This window comes from Lissotriton vulgaris, chromosome 3_1, assembly GCF_964263255.1.
Source record: "Lissotriton vulgaris chromosome 3_1, aLisVul1.2, whole genome shotgun sequence".
Lineage (NCBI taxonomy): Eukaryota > Metazoa > Chordata > Amphibia > Caudata > Salamandridae > Lissotriton > Lissotriton vulgaris.
The window spans coordinates 1,769,454,938-1,769,475,872 of NC_141689.1; the positions used below are offsets into that span (position 1 = coordinate 1,769,454,938).

Genomic DNA, 20,935 nt, shown 5'->3' on the forward strand with positions numbered 1-20,935 from the left:
AGCGGACTCGATAATTCTCTCGCCTCGGTGCCCACTCTGATCAGCGATCGCACTCGGCAACTCTGGGCATTAGCTTGCCTCATCTTCACTAACGGCCCCACCAGACCGCCGGGGATGCCTGGTCTCACCCTGGAGATACCCATTAAGGGACCATCTCTCAGGGAAGCCAGGAAGGGTTTCGCAGCGGTCGAAGCGCCTTGGGACCCTCCGGGTAAGTAGTGCGCTATATAAATGCCTATACATACATACATACATACATGGCAGATACCTCAACTTACTTTGAACTCGAAAGAGATCCCACTGGTGAACTACAAACTGCTCTCAGCGAAATTTTGACTAAAGCCTTGGAATTAGGACACATTTCGACTACGACAAAACAATTTCTAACTGTACAAAATCCGAGAAGACCGTCCCTCTACATGCTCCCGAAGGTGCACAAAAATCTTTTAGATCCTCCTATGCGTCCTATTGTGACCGGGTGTGGCACCATTTTTGAGCCACTCGGCCAATATATCGACAAATTTCTGCAGCCATTTGTTCAACAATGGCCGTCGTACATAAAGGACACTAACGATTTTCTTTTGACACTAAAAAGCATCAGCATTACTAGCTCCACAATAGTGTGTACAATTGACGTTAAGTCATTGTACACTTCTATTCCTCACCAAGCTGGATTGGAAGCCGTGGAGTGGGCTCTGCTACAACAATCTTCGATTAAAGCTGAGAAAGTATTTATTTTGGAACTCCTACATTTTTGCCTGTACCACAGCCATTTTCAATGGTCATCCAAGTTTTTTCTTCAACAACACGGAACATCAATGGGATTTGCCGGGGCCCCGGCATATGCCAATACCTTTATGGCTAAATTTGAAGCTGATCACATTTACAATAACAAGTTTTGGAATTATCATGCTACTCTATACAGGAGGTTTATAGATGATATTTTTGTGCTGTGGTCGGGAACAAAGCAAAGCCTTGAACTTGAAATCGAAAGATTGAACCAATGTTCAGAGTACATTGAATTCACACATGCGATTAGTGAAAAGGAACTGCCATTCCTAGATGTTTTGATCAACATTCAAGATGCACAGATAAAAACCACAGTACACAGAAAAGACACTGATGTAAATAATTTGTTATTTTATCAAAGTTTTCATCCGCAAAATCTCAAAAACAACTTGCCTTTATCCCAATATATGCGGATTAAAAGAATTTGTTCACATGAGGATGAGTTGAAACAGAATTTAAACTTACAGCAACAACGATACAAAGAAAGAGGATATCCCGATGATGTTTTGAAGAAAGCAAAAGATAGGATAGAAACTTACAGCAGGGAGAACTTTTTGACGCAGAAACCTAAGAAACTACAGGACAGGCACGTGTTTGTATCGAAATTTTCTACTGCATCGCAGAAACTGAAAACCATCATACACAAACATTGGGATTTGTTAAAGAATGAAGTTGATTTTAATGGGATTTTCGCTAATAAGCCAATTTTTGCCTACAAGAGATCAAAAAACTTGAAAGAGCTATTGATGACCCCCATAAGAGACACGGAAGTAATTCACAGAGGTATGAGGAAATGCAAAAACTGTGTTCATTGTTCAAATGCGATAGAAGGCAAGGTGTTACACCATCCTCAAACTGGAAAAGAACTGATTCTACATTACAATGGGGATTGTAATTCAAAAAATCTAATCTATTACATAAAGTGTCCATGCGGAAAAATCTATACTGGAAAAACGGAAAGAAAACTCAAAACAAGGATTTCTGAACATAAGAGTACTATAAGAAACAAAAACGTAAAGAGTAACTTAGCCAAACATTGGAATGAAAACAATCATAGCATAGCCCAAATCAGGTTTTCTATTCTAGAGGTAGTCAAATCATTCGAGGGGGTTGATCTAACCAGATCCCTCCTCCAAAGAGAGATTCACTGGATAAAACATCTTGTTACACAAGAACCTAAAGGGTTAAATGAGAAAATCGATTTATCATGTTTCCTATGACACCTCTTTTACCTAGACACTGTATGAGATTGATGTCTGCACCTAGTTGTAATTTTGCTGCATTATTCGATCATATGGTAACATACATTATTTGTATCATTTTTTTGTATCATTTTCTGTAACTGTTCTATCCGGTTTTGTGTCCTTTATTTCTTCCATTAGTTATGTGTCATCACTTCTTTGATTTCTTTCTCACTTCACACATTCCAAGATGGCGCCCGGGGTTGGGTTTTTGTTGGGACGTTTTTGAGTCCGTTTTTAGTGTTGATGATTTGCTTTTTACGGAAAGGTTTGGTAGCGGTTGATTCGAGTTGTTGGCTGTTCCGACCGTGAGAGCTGCATTTCCTATGCGCACTAGAGAGAGAGAGACGGATTCTACATTCAGGAGTTAGCAGTGAGGTAAGCTCCCGGTACATTGGCGTTCCCGCTGATAGACTCGGCAGACTAGCGGAGCAGGGTTATGGTACCCGGTTTAGAGCTGATGTTGTTTATGCATTTGCAGGAGAGGAGTGACGATTGGGTGTTTTTGGAGTTCTCTGGTTATAGCATAGCGAACGAAGTGTTAAAGGTAAGAGATCCCTTCAGCGTTCTGTGATACCTCGTGAGCAGCGAAGGAAAGATAGAGGTTGTTTAAGTCTGTGCTTTATTCATTTTCTTTCAGCAGAAGAGATTCTTGGTTCATTGCAACTTCAGTGAGTCTGTTCTCTGTTTTATTTTCCACACACACTGGGGTGGTGGTGAAGGGTATTTTGTTAGGCATTTTGATTAGGAATGTTACCATACCTTCTTGAATTGAATTGTAAAACAATGTAGACTGTGATGCTATGTTGAGTTATATGCGTTTATTAATTGGAAATCATATTCAGTTTCACAGGCCCCCGACGAAGAGCTCCATTGAGCTCGAAATGCATTGGGCATAACAAAGACAAGTCGTCAAAAGATCAAAGATTCGGCATCTATCTATGTTTATTTGAGTTTGTGTATATTAGTGTGAAATTGTGACAATATTTTTTGAGTATCATTATAAAATGAAAGGATATACTTGTTGTTGAAACATGTTATAAATACATTTATTTTGAAACTTTACAAGAATTTTGAAATGTGTAGCGGTTCTTTACCCACAGTAACAGTGCGCAGAGGTTAAGTGTTGTATACACTTAAGATAAGGTTACTATAGTTAGGCACGGACAGGACAGACGTGCTACCTCAGCAGCACGCTTGGTTTAAATATTTTTAAGAAATTTAAAACAGTTGAGATTTTTTGAGTTAAAACATAGAGTGCTCCTCTCACCTTCAATTCATTTAGTGAATGAACCCTACCACAAAACGCAGGTACCACCTTAGTGACCACAGTATTGGTATATGGAGTATGCACCCTGTGCATTAAGTGACATATTCTAGTCTCCCGCTTCCAGTAGCAAAATGACCCGAGCCAGGGACAATATCTCGAACATCTCCATGCGTAGGTAGAAGTTCTAGAGGTTGAAATCTGGGATCAGACGAGACAGTAGCATTCCTGTCTTCTTCTGGTTTTGGCACCAACTCCATTGCACCTTTCTGCAGCAGGGCTGCCACCTCATCCTGCAGCATCTGAAGGTGGTCCTCGGACTGAAGGTACTCTTAGGTGGGATGGTGTTGGACCCGGCCCGTTGGGCAGGTTCACCCCTAGACTTTTTGCTTTTTCCTAGCCTGTTTATGGAACCTGGTGTTGGTGATTTTAGGCCTCTGCGCACTTCTTCACTGTGGTACAGTGTAAAGTGCTTGAGCTCTCTGTGAATGAGTGGCGAGTGACCTGCCCTCCCATAGGAATGAATGGGGAATATGTATGCCCATGGTAGTTCCTGATGTATGGGGAGTGCAGGGGCGAGTTTGGTATGTATGAACTCGTGGGAATGAATGCTGCAAAATGATATATGCGGCATGACTGTCTAGTCTAGAAGTACTACTTTTGGAAGTTGGCATATTTGTGTAAGTTGGTGCTGGCGTGTGATTGGCTGGTGAGCCTGGCCCAGAGTGCCTGGGCTTGCTTGTGGATTGACTGTCTGGTTTGAGGATGACAGGGGCTAGAGAGCCAAGGAGGTTGTCTGAAGTCAGCCCATGGATGAAAGGCAGCATCTGCTGCCAGGGAAGTGGGAGGAGATGGCACCTGATAGTGAAGGGCTGTGTCTGCCTAACTACAAAGCTGGCTCCACCTCCCGCTGGGCGACTGACACCTCTGTCCCTGATACTGAAGGGACTTCCCTATAACCAATTCTAGCTGGTTCTCACACTGCCTGCTTCAAAGGACTTCAAAAGACTTCAAAGACTTTTCTGGGTATAAGAAGGGGCTGTGTTCCCTTCCAATTTGTTCTTGTTTCTAACTTGAATCTGCCAGGGGCATGCTGCTGCTGGGGCTCAGGGGAATCCCTGGGCCCTGCCCAGCTCCTGGACCTCTGATGGACATTGTTGGACTCCTGGGGGACCCCTCTGCCTTGCTGGGCTGTGGGGGGGACTTTGCTTGCCCCGTTGGAATCTCTGGGACCTTGTTGCAGCATGGAGGAGCTGCATTTGCCTGCAGGAAGCGCTGTGCTTCCCCCTGAGTGCCTGGGAGCGCTCTGCCTGTTTTCTAGCGCTGTAGAGCGCTTTATTTGGATTATAGCGCTGAGGAGCGCTTTGGCCGCCCTGGCGAGTGCCCACCTCGCTTATTGTTAATTTTATTCAACTTTGGCTGCCCACGCCGTGATTGCCGCTGCCCGGGGCCAGGAAGATGCCCAGAAGCTGCTGTCCGTGACCAGGAGCTGCGGTAGCGAAGATCGAGGCCGCCGCGCTCCTATTGGCCCAGCGAGACGAACCCCTCCAGTAACGCCGCGCTGGGATTGGCCCAGCGCCGCCGCGTCATCGCCGAGGCCGCGCCCTGATTGGCTGACGGCTCAGCATCTTCCAGGGGCTGGTCCCGGGAGCCGCGCTGTCATTGGCTGGCTCCCGGGCGTGTTTTGAGGATGCCCGTAATCACCGCCGGGCCCGGAGAGAAGAGGAGGAAGAGTGATGGTAGCTGGACTGCCGGGCTCCCGTGAGCAGAGGGAGCCCTGCAGCGAGAGGAGCGGCCTTCAGAGGCGAGCGGAGGGGGCGCGAGGCACATTGCCGGTGCCTGCCCCCCCGCGAGGCTCCCCGACTGGAGGGAGAGCCCCGAGTGGTGAGTGAGCCGACGAAAGGGAGGGGCGCCGGGACACATTGTCGGTGTCCGCCCCTCCCCCGCAGTAGCGCGAGCTCGCGCTCCTTGGGTGTGTGAAGCCACGAGGGCTTCAAGGGCGGCCCCAGTTGGCAGTGGGTCGCCCCAACGTGCACGGAGCCCGGAGAGGCTCCCCGCCCCATTTTTTGTATTTAGAGCCCTGAGAGGCTCTGGGGGCATTTTGTGAAGTAAATGGAGAGTCAGGGCGGCCCCGTTTGCCAGTGGGTCGCCCCAACGCGATAGAGAGCCCATGAGAGGCTCGTGGGGGCCTATTTTAGTTAAGAGCCACGAGGGCTCTAGGGGGCACAGTGAATTCCTGAGCCAGATGGCTCCAGCGCCCCCCCCCTACTTCTTTCCAGAGCCCAGTGGGCTCCAACGCTTTGGGGCATGTTTTGCTGTAGAGCCTGCGTGGCTCAGGTGGCGCAGATTTGTTCTAGGGGCTACTGAGAGCCCTGCCACAGCTTTTTGATCCCAGCTGCCCAGCACTTTGTGGGCGGCTGCCACGTTTAGGTTTTTGTACTTTTGAAACTGGCGCTGCATGGCAGCGCACCCTGACTTTGGACTCGGGGCATCTTTGTCCCACAAGGCCAGTTGGCCTAGGGACTGCCACAGGTAGTGGCTTATGTAGTGTTGGCGCAATGTGATTTCTATGCTTATTAATAGTTATTGCTAATGTGAGTTTTTGCGCTATTGATTTATGATGCACCTCTGAATGTGTAGGTTTATGCATTATGTGTCTTTCTTTCCATGCGCTGCACCTCTGAATGTTTAGTCATCATGTGTCTTCTTGCGCTGCATCCCTGAATGTATTTTATGGCATCATGTGTTCTTCTTTATTACTCCTCTGAATGTGGTTCCTGCATCATGGGTAATGTGTTCTGGTGTACCCCTAAATGTGGTTATTCTTAGGTGGTTGTCTTTTCTACTCCTCTGAATGTAGGTTTATTGCATCATGAGTAAGGTATTCTTTCTTAGACCCCTAAATGCTGTGTGATACTTAGGTGGTTCTTCTTTTTCTAGTACAGGTGGTCCTAGTAAGGTCCTGGTTCCTGTTACCAGTGGTTACTGGTTGTTATCTTTGATTATTATTTTATGTTACATTTATTCTTTATTCTAGAAGTGATTTTATATTCTACATTTTATCTAGAAGTACTATATCTGATTCTGACAGGCGCCCATGTGGCCCTGTCTGGTGTACATAATCCCTGGGAATATTGCCCGTGCCAGTTGGCACAATGTATATGTGTGATTTTATCTGATGTGTTTTTACAATACAAAAGTTATTTTTATAATAACCTTGTGTGGAGTTTCTTTTGTGGTGTGCCTAGTATGTTGTTGCTGTTGTGCGCTGGCGCAAATGCTTTACACATTGCCTCCGAGTTTAGCCTTACTGCTTGTGCCAAGCTACCAAGGGGGTGAGCAGGGGTTATCTTGGCGTGTGACTTCCTTGCCCTGACTAGAATGGTGGTTTCTGCCTGGCTTTGGCGTCAGCCTTAGCCTACCAGAAATAGCCAGTTCTAACAGATGGTTTTGATGGAAGGGTATGGCATACCTCATTTGCACGATCTGAAGGATGAACTGGTCTAATGTTACAGCCTGCTAGTCTTGCAGAAAACTGGATACCCATTATCCGAAGGTTTGCACATGTTCTTTTAAGGGCAAACTAAAAGAGGTTCCTGGCTGGTGCAGGAGAAGACAAAGAGGAGGAGGCGAGCAGTGACTCTGACTGCTTCTGACCCCAAATTGCCTTAGAAGCTGCTACAGGTATGAAGGAAGCAATGAGGACTGGTAAAAACTGAAGCCTCTGGAAAATCCCTTAAACTTGTGAAACTGAATGGAGCTCACGCAGGATCACTTACCATGCCTCAGACCTGAGCAACAGAATTGTCTGAGTCAAGGTCTGCTTGAATAACTTGTCTAGCTGCACCCTGGCCATACTGAACCACCAGGGCGAAGTGATTCCTTTAGATGACGTGGCAAGATGGGGATTACCATCTGCACCATGTTCCAAAGAGTGCAGGAAGTACATTTCCCAAAGGATGGCCACATTCAGTGAACACAGACACTCGCCCCCAGTCACAGAGGTGTGTATGAACTGGGTTGGCGAAGTGAGCTAAATAATGATGATGGATTAAACCCAGATCTGTGACTGGGGTGAGTGTCCGAAAAGTTTCAGCGCTACGTCCATCATCTCCTTATGTTTGCTTTGTTCGCCCTAAGTTGGCAGGGTATGCCCAGACGTGGGTCCCTTGCTCACTTTGCCACTGGATTCAAGCTAGCCTGGTTGATGAAGGGTGCCACCCAGAAGCCAGTCCCAGGATGCTTGTTTCCAGTCCAGGGAAGACATGGCTTGGTAGTTCGGGCTGGACTGTTCCCATGAGGCACAGGTATTTGCATATAGCTGGGTCTGAACTGAGGTGGCGAAGTGAGCTAAAGATTGATGATGGATTCAACTCAGCTCTGTGACTGGGGGTGAGTCTCTGAAAAGTTTCAGCCCTCCGTCCATCATCCCCTTTTAATTTTCTGTGCAGCATGAGCTGCCAGGGACCTTTGGTCTCTCCCTATAACCCCCAACTAAAAAGGAGGCTGTGGGTGCCTCTAGTTGGCCTGGGGCACCCAAAAAGAAAAAAAGCTACATGGCACAAGGCCACATTACAGAGAAGAGTAGCATTTGCCGCTCATTCAATATGCAAGCACCAGGTCATGGAGCATCCCAATATCTCCTGCAAGGGGATTAAAATCTGCCCAATTTTCATTGTAGTGCTTCCAGGATGGGAGGGGGCACCACTAACTGCACTGGAATGTGTTGTGGGGGGTTGCATGGAATGCCACAGCCCTACAGAATGTTCTTAGAGAAGCACACCCAACGTCTCCAAGGGAATGGATTTCCTGACCCCAGGAGAGGTCTGACCTATATTCCAAACAATTCCTGTTCTGAAGCTTTTGCTCATGGACTCCAGAGTTTGGAGACCCATTGTGGGTGGTCTTGCAGATGCAGAAGTAGCATAGTAAAAGAAGAAAAAGAAGCTTCAGGAGCCTGTTCTTAATTGCAGTACTTTATGGACTATGGAGATAGCTAACAATTAAAGTTTTACAATACAATGAATGCTTTGAATGTATATACTACCCCCAAAATTACTGACCAAGTATCAACCAAAACGCCATTTGAGATCCCTGGGCTGTATGCTTTTCCAAGTGCCTAGAATTTACTGGGCGCGTATGGGCGGTCGGTCTTTCAAATACTTGGCCAGTAAACAATGGTACTCCCTACCCATTGAACTCCGTATGGAGCCATCGGAGAGGAGCTTCCGTCAAACACTAAAAACCTATTTGTTCCCAAAGCTATGAGATTCCTGTCTTTGCCTCCCAACTTCTCTTTTCTTCTTCTCTCTGGAGCGGCCCAGTCCTTTGTCTATACAGCGCGGGGACACACTGTTCCTAGTGTAACCAGGCGCTATACAAGATGTTTTTTATTATTATTATTATTATTATTTACTTCAATTGCAAATATTCCTATCACCAGATCCAATATGTAAACATTTATGTGGTTGATTATTGATACAATTAAATAAAAGAAATCACAAAATAGTGTAACTGCATTTTAGGACAAGGCACTACTAGAATACTGTTTTGAGTTGCTTGTGCCTTTGTGTTGAAGAGCGTACCTGTCATTGAGTAATCAGAGTTTCATAGTCTTAGGAAGAATGGTTGCCATAAGAACTGAGTGATTATAGAATATCTATTTCAAGTTGTCTTCTGTCTGTGCTGAACTGGTAGGATTTTAAATGATGTACAAAGAAGCATTCTGCCAGTAATCCAAATCAGGCTTGCAGGTAGGTACAAGGAACCCAATTAAGTCTCTATATACAAACTTGAGCACAGATGACTTGGCCAACACACCCCTCCTTCCTACTAACACAAGCTTACAAACAATGTGGCTTCACCAGTCTGTGGCACGTTTCAAAAGACAAGAAATGCCATAAACCAGTTCTAGAGCTGGGGTCTTTAGAAGTGTACTCCTGTGGTGGATTGGAACTTAAAGGACTAAGTCAGTAAAATCACTGACCAGGACAAATCTGGTTAGTGTGTTCGACCATCGCTTTATCGTCGTTCGCCTCAAATTGCGCCTAGGTCATTGCCCACTGCGACCATGCAGTATTATTGGTGTTTTGTGCTTTTTTGCGCTATTTCTACTCACAAATTATAACATTTCTATCCCCATCTCCCCTTATTGGATTTTTGTCACTTTATGTCATTTGGTTTATTTAATGTTACTCTATTTTTCTAATTCAGTTTAGGATTATTATTGTTTTGCCTTTTTTACCTCATACTGATTTGGTCCTGTATAAATACTTTATAAAGTGCCCTAAGTCCCACTGGTCTGCCCTGTGTCATATCTACCAGGTTGAAGAGTTCGGTTTCATTCAGTTACCTTGTGGGTTAACCCTGATAAGGGGTATGATTATTCCTCGATGTGGGTAGTCACTCACCTCAAACAATATTTCCATTTGGTACAATATTCCTCTGCAATGGCCCCAGAGGAGCAGGGGTACCACTAAAAGTGTTTTATTAAGCAATAAAGACAACCAGCAGAAATAGATACCTCCTCACCCAACAAATGCTCCACATGCAGGGAAAAAAACTCAACCCAAAACTGTCAAGAGGGAGAATAAATGACCCCAGGAGAAGCTTTGCAGCGCCCTGGGAATGTTCGAGCAATGGTGATTTGAGTCCTGAGGTGCTGTTTTGGCATTCTGTTATAAAACAGAACTGTTCATGTTTTCATGTTCAACTGTCATTATTTTTATGGACAGTGTATACAAGCCAAAAGGTCTGACTTTTGATAATGTGTCGAATTTGTTTTGTGGTAACACAATAGGCTTACAGTTTAACATTTTATAGTTAAAGGCAGTAGGCCTTTGTTAATGATTGGTAGCTAACCTGTCAAAGTCAGAAGGACCACCTTTTCATTGGTTATCTGCATTGCCCTCTTTAGGAGGTTTTCTAAAACAACATTTCTACTGTCATTGTAATTACTGTTTAGTATGCTGCTATTTTGCAAAATGTATACTGCAATCCTATGTGTAGTTTTATCTTTGTGTACATTAAGTGTTTTTCCTTTTGAAAAGTAAAAGCACTGACTGGACAATGATGTATTGAATGATATTATATGTTATTGAGTTCTGAGCTTCAATCCCACATCCCCTCCCAGTGGAAGCCTTGGACTGCTCTGCTGATGCTACCACAAAAGTCCAAAGTTCTTAAAGGTATGCTTGATTTTTGATGTGGGGTAGCAATAGTACCGTGACCCTTGAAAGCCTCAAACGAAGCCCAGTAACAGCTCAAAGCTCTTTGGTCCCCCCAAGAAGTCCTCACATTTTATACACTTAGGTATACTCTACTAAACATATTCTAGGGAGAAGGAAAGGACACAAATATGTAACATGCTGTAGGTGTAAAAAGCAAGATAAGGTATCTCTCTGTCACAAGGCTGTCAATGCCATTGAACGTAGTGCATATAGTCAGCAATTCTGGAAGGTCTTACTTGGTCTGCTACAAGCTTCAGGGATACCCAGGCACAATAGGCACATAAGTGATACTCCATCCACGGAAAATTAACCACTTTGACGCATTCATAAGTACAGAGGCTGCCATCAGATATTTGAAAATAGTCGAGTATGGAATGAGCAGAGTGTGCGCAACCATCTCATAGATCCAAACCTTCGGCTTCTACGTTTAATTAGTTGCGTGTTCGGACCAAAAATGCTTGTAACTACCGAGTGGACAGAGAAGCTATGTGTAATAAGATAGGCTGTAGCCGAGATGTGATGAATTAAGTAGGTTTATTGATGAATTATATGCTTAAATCATATAATCATTAAAGCCCCACCAGGAGCAGCTCTCTTGCTGCTCAGCCCTCTCTCCCAACTGTCATCTATCCACCAGGCATCCCACACATTCTATATTACCTCACACACTCCAACATTCCACCATTCATCCACATAGGCTGAGCAGCAAGACAGGTTAGTGAGGAAGGTACATGGCATCCAAACCAGGATACCACACTAAGGGAAGTAAAGGCTACCTGCCAATTCTATACCATCTGCAACAGGAGCGAGGCGTACCTTTCATGGTTATTCAGTTGAAGCTCAGGAAGAATGGGTCAATCACAAACACCGTTAGGGCTTTTCCTCCTTTATCTTACCATGCAGTGACTGGAGCGAGAATGGTACCGGATGGCCCGTACATCGTGACACCACCGAGAGACTGCATATCCCAGAAGTCAGTGGGAAACCAGGCAAAAAGGAAAAGTTGGAACCAGGGCCGGTTCTAGGATTTGCGAGGCCCTGGGCTAAAAGGGAACGTGCGAGGCCCCCTCTAATTTAGATAAGTGGCCCCTTGCAAGGAGACCATTCACAGACACTGTGGGAGCCCCATTGTCCAGCATTTTGGCACCCCAACAGTTTTAACTTTTACTCCACAAGCATTTCTCACACCTTCATAGGTGTGAGAATTGATTGTGGTCTAAAAGTTAAAACTGTGGGGGCGCCAAAATGCTGGACAATGGGCCCCCCACAGTGTCTGTGAATGGTCTCCTTGCAATTGAGGGAGCGTCTCCGTCTCCCTCCCCTATGCCTCCTGACACCATCCATGAGAGGCCCAGGGAGGGGGCCCCCTCCAATGGACCTTAATTGCAGGCGACACCTTTCTTTGTAATAGATCGCCAGGGAAACAACAGGACACATCACCAGTGCGTGGCCCCATGCTGGTGGGCTGAGTGCGAGGCCCTGTGCAGCCGCCCACGCTGCCCATGCCAAGCGCCGGCCCTGGTTGGAACGATCCTGGTGTTACAGTTTGCTACATAAGCCACTCCCTTTCCTGAGGTCGGGGCTTGACAATCTGCATCCAGTATCCTGTTTCCTGACTTGCTTTGTTTCCAGGATGTATGGATTGAAGGCTCTCCAGCCCGGGGTCCGAAGATTCCTGACGGCGTTTTGTAAACAGCCACACCGGCTGTTTTCCAGATACTTGGTGTGCTCTGCGGCTTTGTTTTTGACCAGGTATTCATTGCGGGTTGTCGGGAGAGACGGATCTCTCCACCCGCCTTTCTCTATTTTTACATTATCGTGTTGTGACGCTGTGGGATATCCTGCACAGCGTACAAGGATTCCTTCTGTTCTGATGCACTGCGACTCAACAGCACACAAAGGTGTTTACGGGGCTGTGCTTTCAACAGCTCTCGAACCAAACCGGGATTGTTAATTTCCTACCCCGCGCTGGACATGCGCTAGAGGTTGCGAAGTGGGGAGAGTGCTCCGTGCCTTGTCCAGTAGCTCTAGGTTGTGGGGTTGCTTCTTGAGACAGCTTTTGGTGGTACTTTGTACAATCCCCGGTCTTGCACCCCTTTCAAGTTTTGGATAGGTATTTAGATTAGTTTCTTGGTGCTTAGGGACCGAGACTGTTGTTCTCTGGTCCGTTTGGATTATTTCATGCTTGACTTTGGATATTAAAAGCTAGTATCCTGAACTTTGTGCTCACTTTGGATTACTGAGGCGCTTCTTCAGGTTTGCTTCAGTCCTATGTTGCTGGCATTTGTGTTGTTTCTCGGGGTGTTCAAGCTCGCGCCAGTCATTCTGTATGGTGTTCTTTGCTTCTCTGCCTCACCTTTTTTCCTTGTGTTTCACTGTAGTACTTCAAGGAGTAAGAAGTGGCTCCTGTCCCGAACTCTACACTCACATCCCTAAGGCCAGAGAAGAGGACAACAGATCTAGGTGCACTATTTATTATTTTCTCCATTCCCCCTTTCCCCGTGGTGTTTTCTCTGAGTGGTGTCTGTTGGTACGCTGTGGGGGTTTATGCTTAGTGGAATTTGGGGACCTTACATCTACCCATCGTCCCTGCTGGTTGTCATCTCTAAAGGTCAGTGACTTACTTTATGTCTGACAGTTCATGGCCCTACCGACCCAAACTCAAATGGTGGTAAAGGTGTGGTGAGAAGCTACCAAATATCTAGGCTGGGAGGGTAAACGAACGGACAGGACCCCAGTGTGGGACAGTGATCTTCTGCAGGGAGTGGGTGGCCTGAAGGGCTTCACAAAGAGGTCACGGATTGGAATAGAACACTTGGGTGATGTTTGGATTAGACAGGCATTAGTTGCCTTTGAGGAACTGCAATACGAATATGAGATGGGAGACCCAGGACAGATAAAATACCTACAACTAGCTTACCCGTCGCACGTTGCTGAGATCTCAGAAGAAAGGAAATTTAAGCAAACTTGTTATGATAACATTCAATTTACATTCTGCCATTTTTATTGAAACTTATTTATTTTAATATGGAAAACATTTTAAAGTGTTGTTTTAATTCGGTTTACTTATTCGAGTGCTTGTGGATGCACGGTATTTTTTGTTTTTCCGTCTGGTGCGTACACAAATAAATCAGAAGGTTTTCCGACGCGTGAGCTAGCCACATACAGTTGTCCATGTGAGAAGCACGGATTCTCCAAATCTAGTCCACACACTTGCAGCAATTGTCCTTGTGCTTTGTTGATGGTCATTGCAAAAGCGAGTCGCACCGGAAACTGTAACACATTTTTCTTTTCTTTTTTTTTTTGCCAGAAACCTTCGCGGGAGTGTACTCAACAACTTTTAACACATTTTTTATTTTTGTTTTATTTTATTTTGTTATTATTTTTTTGCCAGAAACCTTCGCGGGAGTGTACTCAACAACTTCCCAACGTTTCATGGCGATCGGATGAATGGTGTAGTAATGCATAAAGGACAAACAGACATACTTTCGTTTTTATACATATAGATTGGAACACGCCCTACGAAGACATATTTTAGAGGGGGAACAGCTGCCTGAGGTGGTACTGCTGGAAAACCGTCTCCTGCTAGACCCACTGACAGAAAAGTACCTCAAACAAAATCAGGAGGCTATGTGTTATGCAGGTAGCCCAGGTGAGATGGACATAGGCTGCAGCACTGGTCCTATGTCTGGAAAAAGCATTTGATATGCTCACTTGGCATTACCTCTTTGAGGTGCTCCGAAGGCTTGGATTCGGACCCCACCTCATGAAATTGATAAAACTGTTACACAAAGATTTAGTGGTGAGGATCGGATTAGGATAAGGCATTTCCAACCCAATTGTAATAGAGGCACCAGGAGGCTTGTCCTATTTCACCGTTTCTCCTTGTGTTAGCTATGGATCCTCTAGCCATTCTGCTGCTTCGAGAAGGTAGAGACTGGGGCATAATACCTTCAAGAGACACACAGACAGCCTCCCTAAACGCTGACGACGTCCTGCTACATTTAAAAGATCCACAGGTGAGCCAGGACGATACAATGGCAACTCTTAAAGACTTTGGGGTGGGGGGTGTCTGGCCAACTGGTTAACAAGGGGAAATCATGTGTGTTTCCTTTGGGCCATGAAGATCTACTCTCCTGGGGGATCTTCCATGGCTTAGACACCCTTTTGGGGGATCTGAAATGGTCCGGAGGTCGCTGGAGGGTGGCCCTAACAATGCTCCAGCGCCCGGTCGACCAGGAGTTCTTGGAACTCTTAACTTTGAGGCCTTTTTTCTGGTGGCTCAACTGCAGTGGCTGGTCTGAAGGCTATATGGAGCATCCCTGGAGGAATCTGGCACAACCCTCCCAACAATGTGTTATGGCCAACATCTACAACTTGGCACTCCTGCAATCCAAACTTCCCCACAATATACCTCACCGGGTTTCGGTGGCATTTCTAGATCTTTCCTGTCTTCGGACACTTGAAATGTCCATCATCTGTACTTCCCATAGATTCCGCTGCTGGGTCTCTCAAGCGTGTACCCTGTCTGAATAAAAGGGGGCTGCCACAGTGGGAGATGGCCAGTTTTGACAATCTGGGAGACTATTTTCAGAATGGATACCTCCAGACATCTCTTTGCGACCAGACATCCCTACAAAGGTGGTCTGTACATGATGTACGGCTTGATATTCCACATTCCCCGGAATATGTGGGGGATCACCGACCTGGAGTCCGACACAAACTTGCCCGCGTAAACGGTATACACAATAGGCATGAGTGTCCAACGTGTAAGTTGGCTATACAAAACACAGGCCACTCAACAACTCACTCCTCTCCAACACACCTGGGAGACATATAGGAGGCCGAATTTGGGAGGTTGGTGCATCATAATGAGTGGTTTGGAGCACTTGCATATCCACAGACTATCTCCCAAAAAAACAAATTTAAATGTAAAAAATGTTTTATTCTACATACGGCATATCTCTCTCCAGCAAAGCTAATCAAATATTTCTGAAAGCTGCAACCTCCTATCCCTGCTATCTGGCATCACCTGCTGATATACATCACATACTTGGGACTGCATATCTTTGACTAAGTTTCTGGCAGCAGGTCCTACAGCTCTGGTATGCATCTGTAGACCACCTGGGAGGCCTGCGCTCTGGGTATATTCAAGCATCCTAAACAGAAGGTTGCTGCATGTTTCCTTGACCTGGGGTTTCTGTTGGCCAAACGGGCGATCTCCACACGACAGAACGTGACATTCCTGCCTTTGGTAGAATCCAGGCATTTAACTGTAGAACACTGGGCCCAGGTAAAAAGCAAAGAAGCCTTGCATAGAGAGGAAGCTAAAGGTCTCCACAAACAGCTGATTGCTGAAGAATGGCCTTCTTTTTCGGAAGCCCTGGGAGAAGGCCTCAAGGGTGATGCTCTATCTCCCTAAGAGGCAGTGGTGTTCTAGATGGAACTCAAATTGAAAAGCATTGAAAACCTCTCGTTCCATTATTGCCCACACACTGGGTTCTCCACCACACTGACCCCAACCACCCCCTGCTGATTAAGCACTATTGTGTTCCCATATGTCCAGGTGGCCCTTCCACAACACATGGCACTCCCCCCGGTACTTACCACTGTCCACACTTGCTTGCTTTATTTTAGAGTCAATTTTAGTGTCAACGTTGTAAACCCCATTATACCCAACATCCTAATCTCTAGAAGATTATTTTGTCGCCACCAGCTTAAATCTTTTCATTTGTAAACCAGTTCTTATGATTGTAATATATGACAGCTAGTTCCCTTGGGACACGCTCAAATCCTTTGGTTTCTGGGTAGGCTTCCCCTATATTATTGTAATATACACTGCTGACTGTTCAACTTTGTATGGCACGCTTATAGTAACCGATAGATAAAATGATTGCAATTGTACTATGTCGATATAATGGAAGATTAAGATACGAATGTCTCAGAGCAATGTTTGCTACTGAATTTTGAAAATGAATAAACATAAAATAGTTAAATCTGGCTCTACGGACAATCCTTATCCTACCAGAATTTTCCTTCAATTTACTACCTTTCTGACTCCTCTAATTCAGGAACTAGTTGATGCCTATCATTCAGGTTTTGGCTGAGCATATGTAATTCAGTTAGTAAAAAACCTTCTCCAGGCAAAGCGATTTTGAGCTATCATGTCACATTTGAGTCCTTTCTTTTATTGCTAAAATAGTTGAGATGGGGGTAAACACTCAACTCTACTTCCATTGAATCTACCTCTGTTTTTGAAACAACACTGGCAGGTTTCTGTCCAGTTGCTAGCACAAAAGTAGTGCTCATTTCTGTACAAAATTAACTCTGTATGATCCTTGATCAGTGGGGAGCAGCAGCTCTAATGCTGTCCACAGCTTTTGATACAGTGTCTTACAAAATATTGATCACAAGGTTGCATGAGGCGGGTCTCAGGGAACGAGCTCTGGATTTGGCTTTCGCCCTTTATTTCCTATTGTATTCATGATGTTCTTCTTCCACCAAATCACACTTCACCTGTTCAACTGACTTGTTGAGCTCCTCAGGACTCTACCTTCAGTCCCATCCTTTTTAAACACCTACATAGAAGCTGTGCCAAACGGTGCACAAAGTTAAAGTGCATCTGCTTCAGTTTCAAATTTCTGTAATTTTCCTAGTCATTTCACAGCATTTGTCCAAGTATTCGTCTGACAGCTGAGAAAAAATAAACACAATCATAGTAAAGTCTAGTTAGCTTCTCACTCTAGATGTAGCTCTGAAACAGTGTCGATCAACCTATTTAACAAATAGTACGGCGTGTTCATGGACAGATATTTGAAATTATGTAAACTACTATCTTGCTTACAGTGCCATTTGAGGTCATTAATTGGTGGCCTAGTTTTCACCCTCATGCTGCATAGTTTTCTGTAGCAGAACATGAATCTAGCATATTGTGGCCTAGTAGCGGACGGCATTGCTCACGGGTGGAGAGGTGTGGGCGTGAGGTGTCACGGAGGTGGGGGATGGGATTGGCGGGGATGTTTGAGGGGGGGGGGTCGTGGGCGTGTTGCGGGGAAATAGAAAATAAAATTAAACTTACCTTTATGCCCGTACCCAAATCTTCTCTGCTCCTGCCTCCAACAGGAACAGGAAGCAGGCAGCCAGGTTCCCTCCCCTAAGCCAATTACAATGCTGCATGTAGCAATGTGATTGGTCGGGATGATGTCAAGCCAGGGGCTAGTGGGGTGGGCATGTTTTCCATGCAGGCTGCAAGGTCAGAGTGTGCATGACTGGTTCGGGAGGCCCGAGAGGGCTGACCAAACAGTCTTCGAGCACTCAGCAGTGGGCAAACTACTACTCGCCTGCCCTGCTCGGAGAGCAAAGCAGTCTTTAACTAAAAGTTATTACCATTTTATGTTTTGGCTTTATCCCACTGCACGAGAAAGGAGTGGGATGACGCTCCTCCGCCCTAGTGGAGGAGCCGCCCTTGCCTAGCAGTAGTGCTGTCAATATGGTGTACAGCAGAATAGAAGTGTGAGCAGCCGCAATCAACATGTGATAGATTTACTTGTTCATGGCTGTTTATTTAGGTATGACCCTGTGTGCAGGTATGTGAGATTCCATTTTTTTGCAGCTCAAAAAGCAAATCTACCGGGTTTTTTTTGAGGGGGGGGAGGGGTGCATTATTGGTCTTGGTTTTTTCCTATTTACATTTTTTTTCCTTTTCTTACACTATCAGGAATTTTTACCACCTGCTTTTCATTGGAAATAATTTAAGATGGTATTTTTTATTGGTTTCCAATGACCTACCATAATTGGAATTGGGTATTTTTTTTACCTCGTGCTTTATTTTTTGCATATGGTAAATATTATTTGCAGTAAAGATCAAATGTGTCAAATAGCACATGTGGACTAGAGACATGCGGTATTTAGTGTATGTGAGAAATATCACCTGCATTTTTAACTCATGATCATCGATTCGTTAAAGTCATGCGCCATTTACCCTGGCATGTAGTATGTACCAGTATGCTTAACTCACAATCAGGGCCTAAGTCTTTATGAAATCATGATATATATTCACCACAATGTATTTTTCATGTACCATGAAACACTGTATTTGACTGCAAATGAGTATTGAAATATAAATAACAGCTTAAGAACCTCCAAGTAAACAAGTAACCCTTTGTATTTCTTAATTTATATTCAAATACTCAACAGGTATACGTGTTCATTATTTTATGCTATGCAAATGACTATAGGGTTTATTTAATGAGAGTCTAGCTGATGGGGGTAGTTGCCAAATATTAAGAGATGTCCCATCCAGTCTGTTTACCGCGTATACGGGATACATATTTTAAATACAGTGGTCCAGACATGCGCCAAATTTTGCTGGATTCTCCGCATCAAGCAAATGCTGAATAATGTTTATACATGTAGAGATGTGCATGCATCACTAGGTTACTGTCGGCCAGAAGCGACTAGGTTCAGGTTCTGCTCGAAATGTTGGTAGGTGAGCCATATGAAAGCCTCACACGTTACAAGTAGTCTGAAATCGTGCTGCGGTTTCGTGTGTTTTTGTTTGGAGCGGACATACCCTGGCAATTAAGGCTGGACTCTTCCTACTGGTGCAAGACCAAATTTGATTTGCATATGGCTGGTCTCTGCCTGGGGTAGAAGTGCTTAAACGGCAATATACGAATGCAGTCGACGGTAATTACCAGTGGTGGAGTTAAATTCTAGCCATCCATCATCACCCTTCTGTTTCTCTATATTCATAACAAATAGATATATAGTATATATTAAAATGTCGGTATATATCAGGGGTTTGATTGGTAAACAGGCCCATTCTCAGACAGGGATAAAATATGGACTTCCAAATGAGCTGAGATGCCGATTGTAACTTATGTTTATATATCTATGCAAATGCTGGACAAAAATAGGGATGTGCCATCACTTCCTGTCGGGTCACTTCATGTGATGTCACTACGCATTTCATGTACTAATTAGTTCCACCACTGGATGTGCACACAGCCGTGGAAGTGGCACCCATGCATGGAAATACCCCACTCAAACATGGCTCCTTTATTTGGGTTTCATACAAAGCACGACATAAGTAAGCAGCGCATGATATTCATTGGCGTTTCGAAAATGTCTTGCATATTTCAGCCATAACTTACTTTCGGCACATCAATGGCCACCTCCCTCATGGCGCTGGGCCGGACATCATTCATGGCTTGCAGGAAGTTGTTGAGCGCGATCACTACTGACCCGGCCACCTCGCTGTCAGAAGGCCCGACCAGACTTCCCAGTGCTCGCCGCAAAGCACTCAGTCCTGCAGAGAAAGTCAAACATACAAATATGATTCCGTTCCAACAAATACAAACTCAGTCACTAATTATGTCCTGCCCCCTAGCCCACACCCAATGGCAGGAAACGACTAAAAGTGATTGACTGGTTACGTAATACAGTGCCGTGTTGCACGTGCACCACGAGACGACCCTGCTGCGCACCCTGCCAGACCCTTCCAGAACGTTCTGCGGCCCAATACAGAAGCCACCACGACCACTGGATTAACTGTGGGATATCACTGTATCCATCTGAGTTTCTCTGATGTTTAAGCGACAGCAGGTATTAGAGACTAATATTTTTTTCCCTCCACAAAGGAAAAGTTATCCAGTTCGCTACCTGTATGAACGTCTCGCTCAAGTATTGCCTACCTCATGTTGAACAATACTGTAGGGTTGTCTCCTTCAAAATATCAGGGATAAAGAAAAGATGATGCAGAACTTCCAAAATGAATGCATCCCTTTTCATGCCCCTAAAGGAAGTTCTTACAATGTTGTAAAAATGTAATCTATGCCTGTACGATCCGAATCCTATTGTGTTTTTAATTTTTGTGTGACTGCCATCTATTGTTTTATTTTACTTGTTCATCCATCTCGTTTATATCTGTAACGTGTAAGTATGTACATTCCCTCATGTAACGGTCTTGGTTCTTTTGTGAAACGCTCTGACACCTTTGGGTAAAGTCCGCGCTATATAAAATTGCATTAAATAAATAAAATGAAATAATGCAGGGGTTCTCAAAACCTCGAATATGGGTTTGATTAAGAGTTCCCCATGGCCTTCTCACGGGCTCTTCTCACAGGAATCACCTATATTTTTGTGAGGCCCCGAAATCTGTGGGAGAGATCAGTGTCATGTTAAAGGTTTTGCAGGTCCTAGGCAAAAGGTAGTCTGGGGGTCCTGTGGGGAACAAATTCAAATTGTATTACCCATTACCCATTTCCTATCATTTCAAGCCTGCGTGATGTAAAGTAGCATTAAATGATATGGTAAACGTTAACAGCCTCAAACAAAAACAGTTGAAATGGGTCTTACGTGGGACCACGAAACTACTTAAAACGACATAGGGTGGAGAGAGACAACTT

The 20,935-nt window shown here is 44.9% G+C and overlaps 1 protein-coding gene across 1 annotated transcript in view; it reads right to left on the minus strand.

The window, feature by feature from the left end:
• Positions 1–20,935, minus strand: part of AFG2A (AAA ATPase AFG2A) — a 1,627,379-nt gene that overhangs the window by 1,171,541 nt on the left and 434,903 nt on the right. The window contains exon 10 of the mRNA XM_086962189.1: positions 19,682–19,836. Within this exon, the coding sequence (XP_086818315.1) occupies positions 19,682–19,836 (155 nt within the window). The remainder of the gene's footprint in view (positions 1–19,681; positions 19,837–20,935) is intronic.